General features: G+C 37.8%; 1 protein-coding gene across 1 annotated transcript in view; it reads left to right on the top strand.

Moving 5' to 3' along the window:
* The window catches only part of LOC129247071 (nitric oxide synthase-like), a 256053-nt gene that overhangs the window by 145314 nt on the left and 97454 nt on the right, over window positions 1-13285 (top strand). Inside the window, exon 9 of the mRNA XM_054885967.1 lies at window positions 3693-3874. Coding sequence (XP_054741942.1) covers window positions 3693-3874 — 182 coding nt within the window. The remainder of the gene's footprint in view (window positions 1-3692; window positions 3875-13285) is intronic.

Below are 13285 nucleotides of genomic sequence, written 5' to 3'. Positions count from 1 at the left end.
AAACAAATTTTTCAGCTTTTGCAGTTTTTTGACTTGCTGCCTGCAAATAAGATTCCTCAATTGAGGAATACCACCTTCAGAACCCCCACTTTAGTCTGTGCCTGTTAAGGTGGAAGCATTTAAGATTTAAAATGTTTGGTGCCACTAAATAGTCAGAACGAAAGTTGATTAGCTAAGCAAAAGCTTCTCCATTTTATTAAGCCTTATGGATCTCTAGGGGCATTCTTCTAAAGAGAAGGAAGAGAGTAATACCTAGCATGATTGTAGTACGCACGCAGTTTAGCTAGAACTTTCGCGACATTGCCACTTACAGGAGACAAATTTTATAGCTGATTGAAGCTCTGAAAACTAAACGCTTGGTACCCAAGGTATGGAGTTCGGAAGGGCGCTTTGCATGCAACATTTCATAGGTTAAGTTAGGTATGTATATCTGGCTGATCGGAATAGACCTCACATAGACTACAAGGGTCCGTAGTGTTAACAACGTTGTGAAGTCGTGTTCATAGTTCGTGATGCATGTCTTGACGAGCTTTAATAAACAGTTTACACTTTTGGCAGCAGTATCCTTCAGCGATGAAAAGTATACCGATCCCAGGTCGCTATAACGAGTTCTGCTTACAGCAGGACAGTAGTGAGGGAGGTGTTCTAACGTCCATCTTTCTTATTTGCATAAGTTACACGTGGTGTTCTGGACCAATCCAATTTTAGCTGCGTGATATGGAGTGAGACAATGTTCCGTCAGTACTTCAACCACTATTTTAAATTTCTTCCTTGGGAGTGATAAAATAAAGTAGGTTGTTTTCATGTTGCCAGTTCTACCCTTATTTTGGAAATCTTGTGGGAGGTCGAGGCTTCTCGTATAGATTGTTCCTCGTCTAGTTGCTTCTTCAAAACTGAAATTGAGAGATATAATATATGTACGCCGTACTCATCCTGCCTTAGCAAGCTCGTCAACTCTCTCATTTCCCTCTATTCCTTTGTGCTCTGCTATCCAGTACATTGTGGCCTGTCTATTCTCGCAGAGCTCTTTCATTTTGGATCTGCAGTATTGCATGCATTCCGAGCTATTCATTACAGCTGTTATTGCTTTAATAGCTGCTTTACTATCGAAGAAGATGTTTGTGTGAAAGTCGAGTAGAGTAAATTCCAACGCTAATTCAGCTGCTTTGGTTAGATCTCAGCTTAAAATATGCTACAGGGGTTAAGAAGCCTGAAAAACTTTTGGCGATCAAACTACGGGCAGAAGACAGCTGCTCCTAGTCCTTTCGTCTTTGTGGATCCATCTGTGAAGAAATTGTATGCGTGGTGATCGGATTCTAAACTCTTCTGCGAGCCGTTCTGTTCTATTACAAAACCAGGCCTCTTGCCAAAGTTTACTTGTGGAGTAACGAAGTCGGACCTTCTGTCTATGTCCTATAGGTTACTGTGACCGAAAAACCTCTGAGAGAATTGTCAAGTCATGCTCAGTCTTAGTGCATATCTTTTGGTTGAGTTCCTTTCTACTTAGTTGATTGAATGCCAGTCGTTTGAGTTGTGTTCATAGTTTTCGATTGTGAGTTAGATTGTGCGGTCACCTCGAAAAAGAAACACCCTAAAGCTCTAAGAAATTTGTGATCTCGCAAGCGGCTTACAATTACCTCTGCCTTCTAAGACTTATTCGTATTAAAGATGAATTTCGTCAGGTTCTTAATTTTCATGAAATTAATAACACCAAGTTTCTTAAAGAAGTGCAAATTGGCGGAAAAGTCACACCTATCGGAAAATGCTATAATTTTTGAAAACGGCGACAAATTTCAATTCTACTTTGACATTTGTGAAGTTGGTGGTGCTGATGGAGATTCCCGTCCATCCGAAAATGGCTGGGCAAACATTATAACTTCTAGCCGCTCTCTTTGAAGAGTATGGAACAACATAAGATGCTGCCAAGTCTGGGCAAGCTCCGAATTGAAAATAAGGCAACTCTGACTGAAGATGACAGGACTGAAAACAAAGATGAGTGGACTCTAGATTAATAACGAGACAATGTGCTATGCATTCGGACATTAAAAGACCCTCCTTACAAGGAGTTTCGGTGAAAGACTTGAAGATGTTCCTTACAAAGAACTTACAGTGCATCGGCTGCTAGCTGTTGATCGCCGAGCACGTGAAATTTACTCTCAAGCTGTCCTAAGCCTCGGCCACGAGGAACATAGCTTTTAATCGAAAATCTTTAAGAGCGACGAGATCATTTGCCATTTCTGTGCTTATGTGGAAAAGCAAAACTATTGCCTTTAGGGTACCAAAAATCGGCGCATGTATGACGAAAGATCATTACTCCAGCTCAGGTTACTGCAAGGTCTGCTGTTTACGACTACTGTGGATGGCGAGCTCTACAGCGTTATGCTCAAAGACTTTCTCCTACCTAAATTGTATGAATTCTTCTTCTTGATTGGCGCGATAACCGCTTACGCGATTTGGGCCGTGTTTAGCAAAGCGATCCAGTCGTTTGTTTCTTGTGCTAATGCAGAGGAGGTCTTCCTCTTCCTCTGACACTACCAGGTACCGATGGTACCGCATCGGGCCAGAGCGTTTGTATCCATTTGGACTAAATGACCCAGCCAACGTAGTCAATGGATCTTCATTCGCTGCTCTATGTCTATGTCGCCTACCATACTCGCCGTTACCAAAGTTCCAAACTCTACCGCAGAATCTTTCCGTCAAACACTTCAAGGGACGCCTCATCGGTTATTGTCATTGTCCAAGTTTCCGCGCCACACATTACGGCGGGGATGTTGAGAGACTTATAGAGTGTTAGTTGGATGGAACTGTTGGAACTGGGACTGAAGAATATACTTTTTTTAAAGCACACAGTAACGACGCATAGTTCACGAGCCTCAACTGAAATTCTGCAGGCAGGATGTTTCTAGCCTCTTTCCATTGACCGGCAAAGCTCGAACGACTTCTTTTCACCAGACTTTTTTATGTCATATTTTGAAGTCATGTGGTAACGTCAACAAGCTTCACACTTTTAAAGCTCTGAAAGAGAATATTCGTCAAGAAAGTCGGGACCTGTGGTCGAGACTTTTGGAAAATGTCGCGCATTGGCCCATTTTGCCCTTTTTATGGCTTGTTTTCTTACCAAAATCCATAGACATCTGTCAAAATTGGTCTGTATGGTCAACAATTCTGGCGGCGGTCACTTCAGCGATATCATTTTCTAGTCTTATTAAAAACAAATCTAGACTTCAAAAATAAATACTCCCATATAAACAAATAAAGATAATCGAAAACTAGAGCAAGGGTTTAGAAAAGGAATTATAGCCAAAGATTGTCAGGTGACAAATTTTGTGCCACTTTGTATATACCGAGCATTTCTGGCTTTCGCCTTGACAGTGGTACAGAATTTGTTGTATAGTCCCATCCTGCTCCAATTCTTGGCAACTCATACAGAAAGGATTTCATGTATTTTCCCTTCAAAACGACTTCAATATGCCCTCTACTCCTCATCTTAGTGTAAGCATTGCCATCAAGCCTGGCAAGTAAAACCATTTTATTTTAATTCTTTTTTACGTTATTTCTTTTTCTTTAGCCATAAGATTTTCAGCTCAATTGCACAATAAATCAAAACAAATAAACCGTTTTATTGTATTGTAATATAACATCATCGTTATTATTAGCTTTCTGTTGCTCCTAATTTCTCCACTTTCTTACAGACCATTGCGTTGAAGATGAATTTGGATACGCGCACACCCACCTCGCTGTGGAAGGATAAGGCACTTGTGGAGGCGAATATAGCAGTATTACATTCCTATCAGAGTCATAATATTACAATTGTGGATCATCACACAGCCAGCGAGAGTTTTATGAAACACTTTGAGAATGAATCAAAATTGCGGTAAGTCAAAGAGGGAATTTATTTCAGTGGCTTAATAAATTGGGTGATTGAGTAGCTATGGCTTTTTTTGCATTTTTTTGTGTGGAGTAATTGCTTGGTAGCGCCCATTATTTATGATTTTGTTTTTTCTTTATTTAATGCCTTTACCTCCACCTTTGAATATTCATAGGTATTCGCAACTCGAATTCAGAATGAATGAAAATACGAATAAGATTCCCCAAGGTATTTGGTTACACTTTTCTGTTTAAGTTTTGTTTTAGTCACACTGGTTTGTACATTTCTTCTAGCATTTTAAATAAGTTCAAATAATCCCATGCCGAGAAATTTCTTAATTATCGAAAAAGAATGCATCGAGTGGGTGGATCAATTCATATACCTCGGCTAGGCATAATCATCAACAGGAATGCCGATACATGTGAGGACATACATAAGTGATCGAATATACTCTGTGCACAAAGCATTCTACATAGCTATATATGGTGAATACGAGAGGCCCTAAGCAGGCTTCTGGGAAGCTACTTCTTCTTCTTCTTAATTGGCGCGATAACCGCTTACGCGATTTTGGCCGAGATTAACAAAGCGTGCCAGTCGTTTCTTTCTCGTGCTAACCGGCGCCAATTGGACACACCAAGTGAAGCCAAGTCCTTCTTCACCTGATCTTTCCAACGCAGAGGAGGCCGCCCTCTTCCTCTGCTCCCACCAGCTGGTACCGCATCGAGTACTTTCAAAGCCGGAGCGTTTGTATCCATTCGGACGACATGACCCAGCGAGCGAAGCCGCTGGATCTTTATTCGCTGCGCTATGTCTATGTCGTCATAAAGCTCATACAGCTCATCGTTCCATCGTCTACGATATTCGCCGTTGCCAACGTGCAAAGGGAAGCTACTTAGCAGTGTGGTATTATATATTTTGCTATACGATGTACCAGCCTGAGTCGAAGAAACAAACTGCAGCTCATACATGAAAGGCAATCGGTATTCCGGTGATCTGCCCTCAGAGTATATTGCGCATTACGTACAGTATCGGAGGATGCTGTAATAGTCCTCGCGGGTATGCTATCGGTTAAGCTGACCGCTTTCGAGTTCGCCGAAAAAAAAAACAGCTGAATAACCGAAAGACTGAACGGGAGCGAAGCATCCGTACGTGGCAGGAGGAACGGAAGAACTACATAAACGGACGATGGACGCATGCATTGATTAATAGATAAATCGAAAACATGGAGAGACTTCTACCTGACCCAAGTACTTAGTGGAAACGGATGCTTTAAATCTTATATGCATAGATTTAAACATCAAGACAACCTATATTGCACGTTTTGTGACGGTCTAGTTGAAAACGCAGATCATTTTTTCTTTGTCTGCCCTCGTTTTGAGCTTGAAAGGGAAGATTTGAGTGATAGGGTGGGGAAGCCAATAATGGTCAGTAACCTAGTAGATATCATGCTTGACTCAGAAGAACATTGGTCAACTTTCAGTAATATGGCAAGAATAGTAATTGCTTAACTGCGTCGCGCTGAACAACAGCGAAGATCTTCATGAAGAGGCGATAGGTCGATCCCCCTCCCATGAAGTAATACTTAACGGTTGTCCTGCGGGAGAAAAATGGGGCTGGGGTGGGTTTTTAGTGGGTGAGTCGAAAGACAAGTCTCACACTTTTCGGCTTTCAATGCTTTTTGTCGCCTCCATAAAAAAAAGAAACTGCATATCAAAATTCTTAAATCGCAACTGTTAATAAGAGTGTAGACACTTTGCATGTATAAGATGCTAATCAGGCCAATCTCCACGTATGGTTGCAAGGCGTGGACCCTTCAGGCATCAGACATAACACAAATATTAAGTTTTGGAAGGAAAATACTCAGAAGAGGATATGGTCCACTCCGCATGGAAGATGGCGCATATCGAGTAAGATATAACGAAGAGCTCAATATACTTTTTTTTATAAAGGGTGGTTAAGTTTCAAGGGCCGGAATAAAATACAATTTTTCTTAGGAAATTATTATCATTTCTCTTTATTATGATAATATTGGCATGGCTGAATTACGTATGGAACAAAATATCAGCGGTACACCTCCATCCGATGGTCCACATTTTCGATGACGCTGAGGCATAATTGAGGTTATATGCCATTAATGTGCCGAATTATCTCATCCTTTAGCTCTTGAATTGTTGCTGGCTTACCGACGTACACCTCTTCTTTTAAATAACCAAAGAAAGAAGTCCAACGGTGTTGTTGACACTTAGATAAGGTTCACATTCAACATCGGCCCTTGAAATGTAACCACCCTTTAGAAAGACAAAATGCAGTAAGATAAAACTGTGAGAAAAATAAGCAGAGGAACACCACGGAAAAGGTGGAGGCTCGATTCTGTCTGAAATGATCTAAGGACAATGAGCGTTGTCAATTGGAAGCAGCTAACTAATGATCGAGGAATGTACTAGTGGAAACTATGGTCTGCCAAAATTGTGAAGCTAATGATGATAATAAGTTTCCATACAGTGTAACAGAAAGCACAATGCAACTGCCATTTTGAGTGCGTAAATACTTATAAATGGTGAGCAGATTGGTGGTGCTTTTTCCAATAGGTTTTTTTTTTGACATATCACGCGTGACTACTGTCAAGCTGAAGTCATAATTTTTTTTTTTGTATTCATTGGCATTTTATCACGGAAAGACTTACGCCTAAACAACGTTTACAAATCGTACAATTGTATTACGAAAATCGGCACTCTGTGAAAAGTGTACATCACGCGCTCAGGCCAAGTTATGATAATGAGTGATGAGGCCCATTTTTGGCTTAATGGCTACTTCAATAAGCAAAATTACCGTATTTGGGCTGAAGAACAACTCGAAGCCATTCAAGAACAGTCTTTACATCTATTGAAAACAATAGTTTGGTGCGGCGTAAGGGCTGGTGGAATCATCGGCCTACATTTCTTCAAAGACGAGCCTGGCGCCATTGTTAGAGTGAACGGTGAACGCTATCGTGCCATTATAAACGACGCTTTGGCTTCAACAAGACGGCGGACGGCGCTACTTGCTACACAGCCCGTGAAACCCGGGAATTTCCTGCGTCGTTGCTTCGGTGAGTAATTTATCTCTCGTCTCAGACCCGTGGATTGGTGGATTGGCCACCGAGATCGTGTGACATCACAGCTTTGAACACTTATTTGTGGGGGTATGTAAAGTATATATGCTTTGTGGATAAACTAGCTGCGATTGAGGCATTGGAAGCCAACATTACTAAAGTTATCTACGAGATGCCGACCGAAGTCCTCCAGCGAGTCATTCAAAATTGGTGTTTACGTATGGCCCAATTACGACGAAGTTGCGGCCAACATTTGAAAGATATTACCTTTAAAAAATAAATGTCATGAATGGTTTTACTCAAAAATTATTAAGATTGCCCCATGAATTTGAGTTTGAGTGGTTTTATTTCAATTTAAAACTTGATGCCTCTATATTGATCCCAAAAATCGATCTGAACTATGTCTGAAATTCGTCAAAAACTGCGAGCATTTCAGGGAAAAGAATTATATATATTTTAAAGCTTTGCTGTAGACCTCTTAAATTTACTTGTGCTTTCATCTACCCACACTTTAGTAACACAAATTTTTTCACGAAAAAAACGCCTGGTTTCGACCTCATAACTGCAGAAATTCTTCAGAGATTGCCCAATAATTGTATTACTTGTCTGTCTCAATTGATTAATTTGTGTTTTTTGTTAAAATATGTTCCTATGTACTGGAAGACAGCAGAAGTAATTATGATTTTGAAAGCCGGAAAATCGCCAAATGATGTGTCTTCATACCGACCTATTTCTCTGCTACCAATGCTGTCCAAACTTTTTGAACGTCTGTTACTTATTCCAACGCACCAATTTGGCTTTCGAAAAAATCACTCCACTATCGACCAAGTTCACAGGGTTGTTAGAACCATAGAGTGTGCGATAGAGGAAAACAAAGTTTGCGCAGCGGTGTTCCTTGACGTCTCGCAGGCGTTTGACAAAGTTTGGCATATGGGCTTACTCCACAAACTAAAATTGATTTTGCCCAGGAATTATTGCGAAATCCTTTCTTCCTACCTTGATGGCAGATACTTTCGTGTCAGATTTGAAAACGCCTATTCATCATTGCAAAAAGCACGCGCGGGGGTACCTCAAGGAAGCATCCTAGGCCCTCTCTTGTACGTCTTGTATACGTATGACTTACCGGTTTACGAGCAACACGTTACCGCAACCTTTGCAGATGACACGGCTATCCTAGCAGTTGGAGAAGTGATCGAGACTACAACGACGAAATTGCAATCAGCGGTGAGTTCTATTGCAACATGGGCAAAAAAATGGCGTATCAAATTAAATAATTCCAAATCAGTTCACATTGTATTCGGCCTGAAAAAAACAATTTACAAGCCAGTCTACATAAACAGCGTAAATATACCGTACGTCAACGAGGCCAAATATCTTGGTATAACCCTTGATGCTAAACTGCGTTGGAAGACGCACGCCAAGAAAAAGCGTGAAGAGCTGGAATTAAAAACAAAAAACCTTCTTTATCTTATTGGCAGACACTCTATTCTGTCAACGAACAACAAACTATTGCTATATAATCAAATACTCAAACCGGTCTGGACGTATGGCATTTAGCTATGGCGATGCTCAATCGAATCTTGCATGACTATTATCCAACGATTCCAAAATAAAGTGTTGCGCAACATCGTCAATGCTCCATACTATGTGAGAAATGTCGACCTCCATCGTGATCTTGGTATCTTACCCATCACTGACGTGGCGAAAAAGTACGCCATGGCTCACAGACAACGTTTAAGTACACATGTCAACGCTGAAGCATTGGCTTTCCTTCAGCCAAATACTCATCGTCGGCGGCTCAAGCGTAAAACAGTTTTAGACCAGATGGGCACCCAGTAGCAGATGTACCTTATATATTTATACATTCATAATGAATTTATGAATATTGAGGCATCTTAGTTTTTTCCTTTTTTAATATATATGTTCAATAAAAATTGCTCGTTAGTATCTTTATTTCGTTGTACTAGTTGTAATTTCTAAACGTTATTCTGCTTATACTTTAAGATGCGTCAAAAAAAAAAAAAATAAATAAAAAACGAAAACTTCAGTGTTTTTGAGTTAACTTTTACTTCGCCCACCTCACAAAGCACTCTAGTTTGAGATGAAATATTTATGTGGAAATCGAAAAATATATGAAAATTTATGGGTTGCTTGGAAAGAGAGTACAATGCTTACTATTTATGGAGTGTGGGGCATCTTAATATAAAGTAGATGTATACAAATCGCCACCTTAACGCGCATTTTTTGAGAAAAATTACCTTTTTATTTAAATTCCAATGCCCATTATCTCCTTGTTAAGAAATATTAACTTTTTAATACAAAGTCAAATATAAAACTGTCATAAGTAAATAATAAAAATTTCGCATTTATTTTTTATTTATGTTATGTTTAGTTTTGTTAGTCTGCCTGTCCTGCTTGCCTCCATGGCGTATACATAACATTTTTCCATATCCGTTTACCCTTTTTATGCCGTTTCCAGCTCAGCCCACAAATGCATTACTATTTCGTTTCTTAATTTAGTATTTTTTCAAATAGTTTTGCAACTTGTTTCCAATGTTTCATAAATTTTACACTACACCTATAATAAATGTGTGTCCACAAATGCTTTTTTAACGACTTTTGCTTTTTATGTGCGCACTCTTTTAATTTATGTGCATACGTGTTTTATTTGACGCTTTACCTGATATGTAACTGTGATTCAATAACGTAAACATCAAGCGGTGATTGCTTTCTTTTTGCTTTTGCTATGTGTGCGTGTTGATTTTAGTTTCTGTTTTCCGCTCTTCCACCTCAAATTCCCATTCCATTTATTCAATTTATTTGCTCCTCACTGGACTGTAAATGTGGCAACAATATTTATTTTTCAATTCGCTATCACTTAGTAATCGTTTCTTTTTTACTGTTATCACTTTGTTTTGCATTGATGTTTTTATTATACATTCATACGTCAGTAAATGCTTCCGCCTGCAGTGACGTTTACGACTCGCACCTCAATGCGGAAAAGTGATGTGCGCGATTTTATGTAAAATGCAGTAAAATGATGCAGCATAGAATTTCTAACCTGTGAGGGTGAAATAATAAAAATAGAGTGGGGACTTAAATAATGATTTCACAGAAGTGTATGTACCTATAGAAGGTGGCGCAAAATTAATTACCCTCTCGGAAGATTTATAACTTTTGTAAATGGCGTCGTACTTCAATCATATTTGACGCTTGAGAACTAGACAGCTGCAGTATACAAACAGACAAGCAAGATTTCCATAACTAAAAATTCATTTTTTATATTATGTTTAGTAAAAAAGTTATTCCAAAACAAAATTAATTAATTTTGCGTTACCTTGTGGAGTTCTAAATTGAGAATTTTTTCTTAATCTACAGTCTGCGGCAGAAGAAAAGATCCGGTTTTTTTGTTGTAACTTCAAGATGTATTTCGTTCTGCTTTTTGCTGTTTAAAAGTCCCACTCAAGGGCTACGACGCCAGTGCTAACTCAGCTTAGTGTCGTTCGAAACTTTCCCGTAAACGCAACCAAACAAAAATGAGTTAGAAGTACGCGAAGCGTTTTCAGGCGGTATTTTTTTGCACGCATTCGAAAGGCGGCTGTAAAAGTGATTAAAGAATCAAAAAAGTTTGTTGTGATGTGGAATCAGCGGTATAAAGAGTACAAAAATGTTGATGACTTTTCCGAGCGCAGCTTGAAGTGAGTGACAACAAAAAGGCAGGATGAAGTGATCGCTCAACTTTTTAAGCGGGACCCTTCTTTGTGACCACGCCAGGTACGCACAATTCCTGCTAAAAAGGATGTGACTATCAACACCATCGAACGTCGATTGAAGGAGGTGAACATGTCCTACCGTTCCACATCATCATCAAAATCCACTGCTCTAAGAAAAACACATTGAGAAACAACAAAACAAAAAAAAGCGTCACAGTAATGGACGGGGCTTCCAAGTCCCAAGACGCCAACCTCATTAAAAATGTCGAAAATTGCCGAAAGGCCAGCCCACGATTTTAAGCAACTCGTGCGTCAAGTTCGCAAAATTTAGTACTGTTTGTCGATGAGCTACGCAGAAAAGCTGGTTCAATGCTTGAAGAAAATGTCAGGCTATACTCGTCAACGATGAAGGCTACACCGTTTATTGAATAATTGCGACTCGTAGTTTTGTATATACTTTCATGTAAGAAATTTCTAAATATATATTTTTTACACTTCATGAATAATTGCGGTTCCTTTTTTCTGACACAGACTGTATATATAAAATACAGTGGCGAGCAGAACTGGCTAAATGCCTGCCCCATTCCTGCATTTGTGATTGCAGTATAGTCATTTTTCAAAATAATGTTATCAAATTTTCAGTTTAAATCCTTTATTTATTAAGAAAAACAACGTATACATCCAATTTTACAAAATATTTAAGAATTAAAAAAAGTTATTAAAAAAATAACAAAAAATTTTATTTATCCAATTTTTCTCGGCATTAATTTTATTGCATAAAACTTAATATTAATATTTGTTCCACAGATCTCTAGCCTTAATGACGCAATGCATACATGCTGGCATGCTTTCGAAAAGTTTTTCAATAGTTGAGTGTGGAAGATTACGCTATTCCTTCTGAGGTCTTGACCATAGTTCATGGATGCTCTTTGGGGCCATTTCGTCATAAGCCAGTCATTGTTTTAAAATAGTCTATACATTTTCGATCGAGCTTAAATCAGGACTCTCAGCAGGGCAGCTTTTAGAAGAAAGTCCTAATTTGGTATCCATTTTTGAACAATTTTCGCAAAATGTTTAAGGTGTCCGTCTTACGGAAATACAACTTTTTAAGTTGAATATACATAAAGGGTGTTTTTTTAGCTATTATCTTTTTAAACAGTTGGTTTCAACAGCTGACGCACGTTTCGTGTTTTGTTTCACTATCAAACGTCTTCAGTTTGGTCTATAATTTAACCATGAATCGTCTTACAAACGAACAACGCTTGCAAATCATTGATTTTTATTAAAAAAATGGGTGTTCTGTTAAAAAAGTTTAAGATCCACTTTTTTATCGAAAAATTGTGTTCAGCGACGAAGCTCATTTTTGAATCAATGGGTAAGTAAATAAGCAGAATTGTCGATTTTGGAGTGAAGATCAGCCAGAAGAATTGCAAGAGCTACCAATGTATCCAGAAAAGGTCACAGTTTGGTGCGGTTTATGGGCTGGAGGTATCATTGGACCGTACTTCTTCAAAGATGCTGCGAATCGTAACGTAACTGTGAATGGTGAGCGCTACCGGGAATTGATATCCAACTTTTTTTTGCCCAAAATGCGAGAGCTTGACTTGCATGACATGTGGTTTCAGCAAGACGGTGCCACATGCCACACAGCACGCGTAACAATGGACTTGTTGAGAGGGTGGTGGAGTTTGGTGAACATTTTATTTCGCGTTCGGGACCTGTTAATTTGCCACCCAGATCGTGCGATATAACGCCTTTAGATTATTTTTTAAAGCTCATGTCTATTCAGACAAGCCTGCTTCAATTACCGCATTGAAATACAACATTAAAGCTTTTATATGTGAGATACCGGCCGAAACATTGGGAAGAGTATGCCAAAATTGGACTAAGCGGATGGACCATTTGAAGCGCAATCGCGGTCAACATTTGCATGAAATAATCTTCAAACATTAAATTATATGGACTATACTATCGATTTAAATAAAAATTTCATACATCTTTCTGAATTTTACGTGTGTTTTTTGAAAAACTTTCCTAAAGCTCTTAAAATTTCATTTAAAATTAAAAAAATAATTATTTTATTTAAAATATTATGATTTTATTTAAAATTAAAAAATATATATATTTATTTTAAATATTGATTTTAATATTATAGCATTATTTTACTTTTTTTTTAATTTTTCAAATAAAAAAAATGTTTGACCTTAAAGATTATAAGTTTATTTAAAATCAAAAAAATTATTTTATTTAAAGATTATAATTTTATTTAAAATGGAAAAAAGTTCTTTTATTTAAAAAGTTATAGTTTTATAAAAAATTATAAAAAAAAAAATTCTTTTATTTAAAATGGAAAAAAATTATTTCATTTGGAAAGTTATTGTTTTTTTTTTAATTGAAAAAAAAAAAACAAATATTTTACTTTAAAAAGTAGAATTTTATTGAAACAAGAAAAGAGAATTAGAAATTAGAATTTTATTTAAAATAAAAAAAGTTACTTTATTTACAAAAACTAATAATAATATTATTTGAAATAAAAGAAAATTTGTTTTATTTAAAAATTATAATTTTATTTAAAACTTAAAAAAAAATTGGTTTTACTTCAAATATTATAAT

The sequence above is a fragment of the Anastrepha obliqua genome, chromosome 5 (genome assembly GCF_027943255.1).
Source record: "Anastrepha obliqua isolate idAnaObli1 chromosome 5, idAnaObli1_1.0, whole genome shotgun sequence".
NCBI lineage: Eukaryota > Metazoa > Arthropoda > Insecta > Diptera > Tephritidae > Anastrepha > Anastrepha obliqua.
The sequence above is the reverse complement of the archived record's forward strand: the minus strand, read 5'-3'. Positions and strand labels throughout refer to the sequence as shown.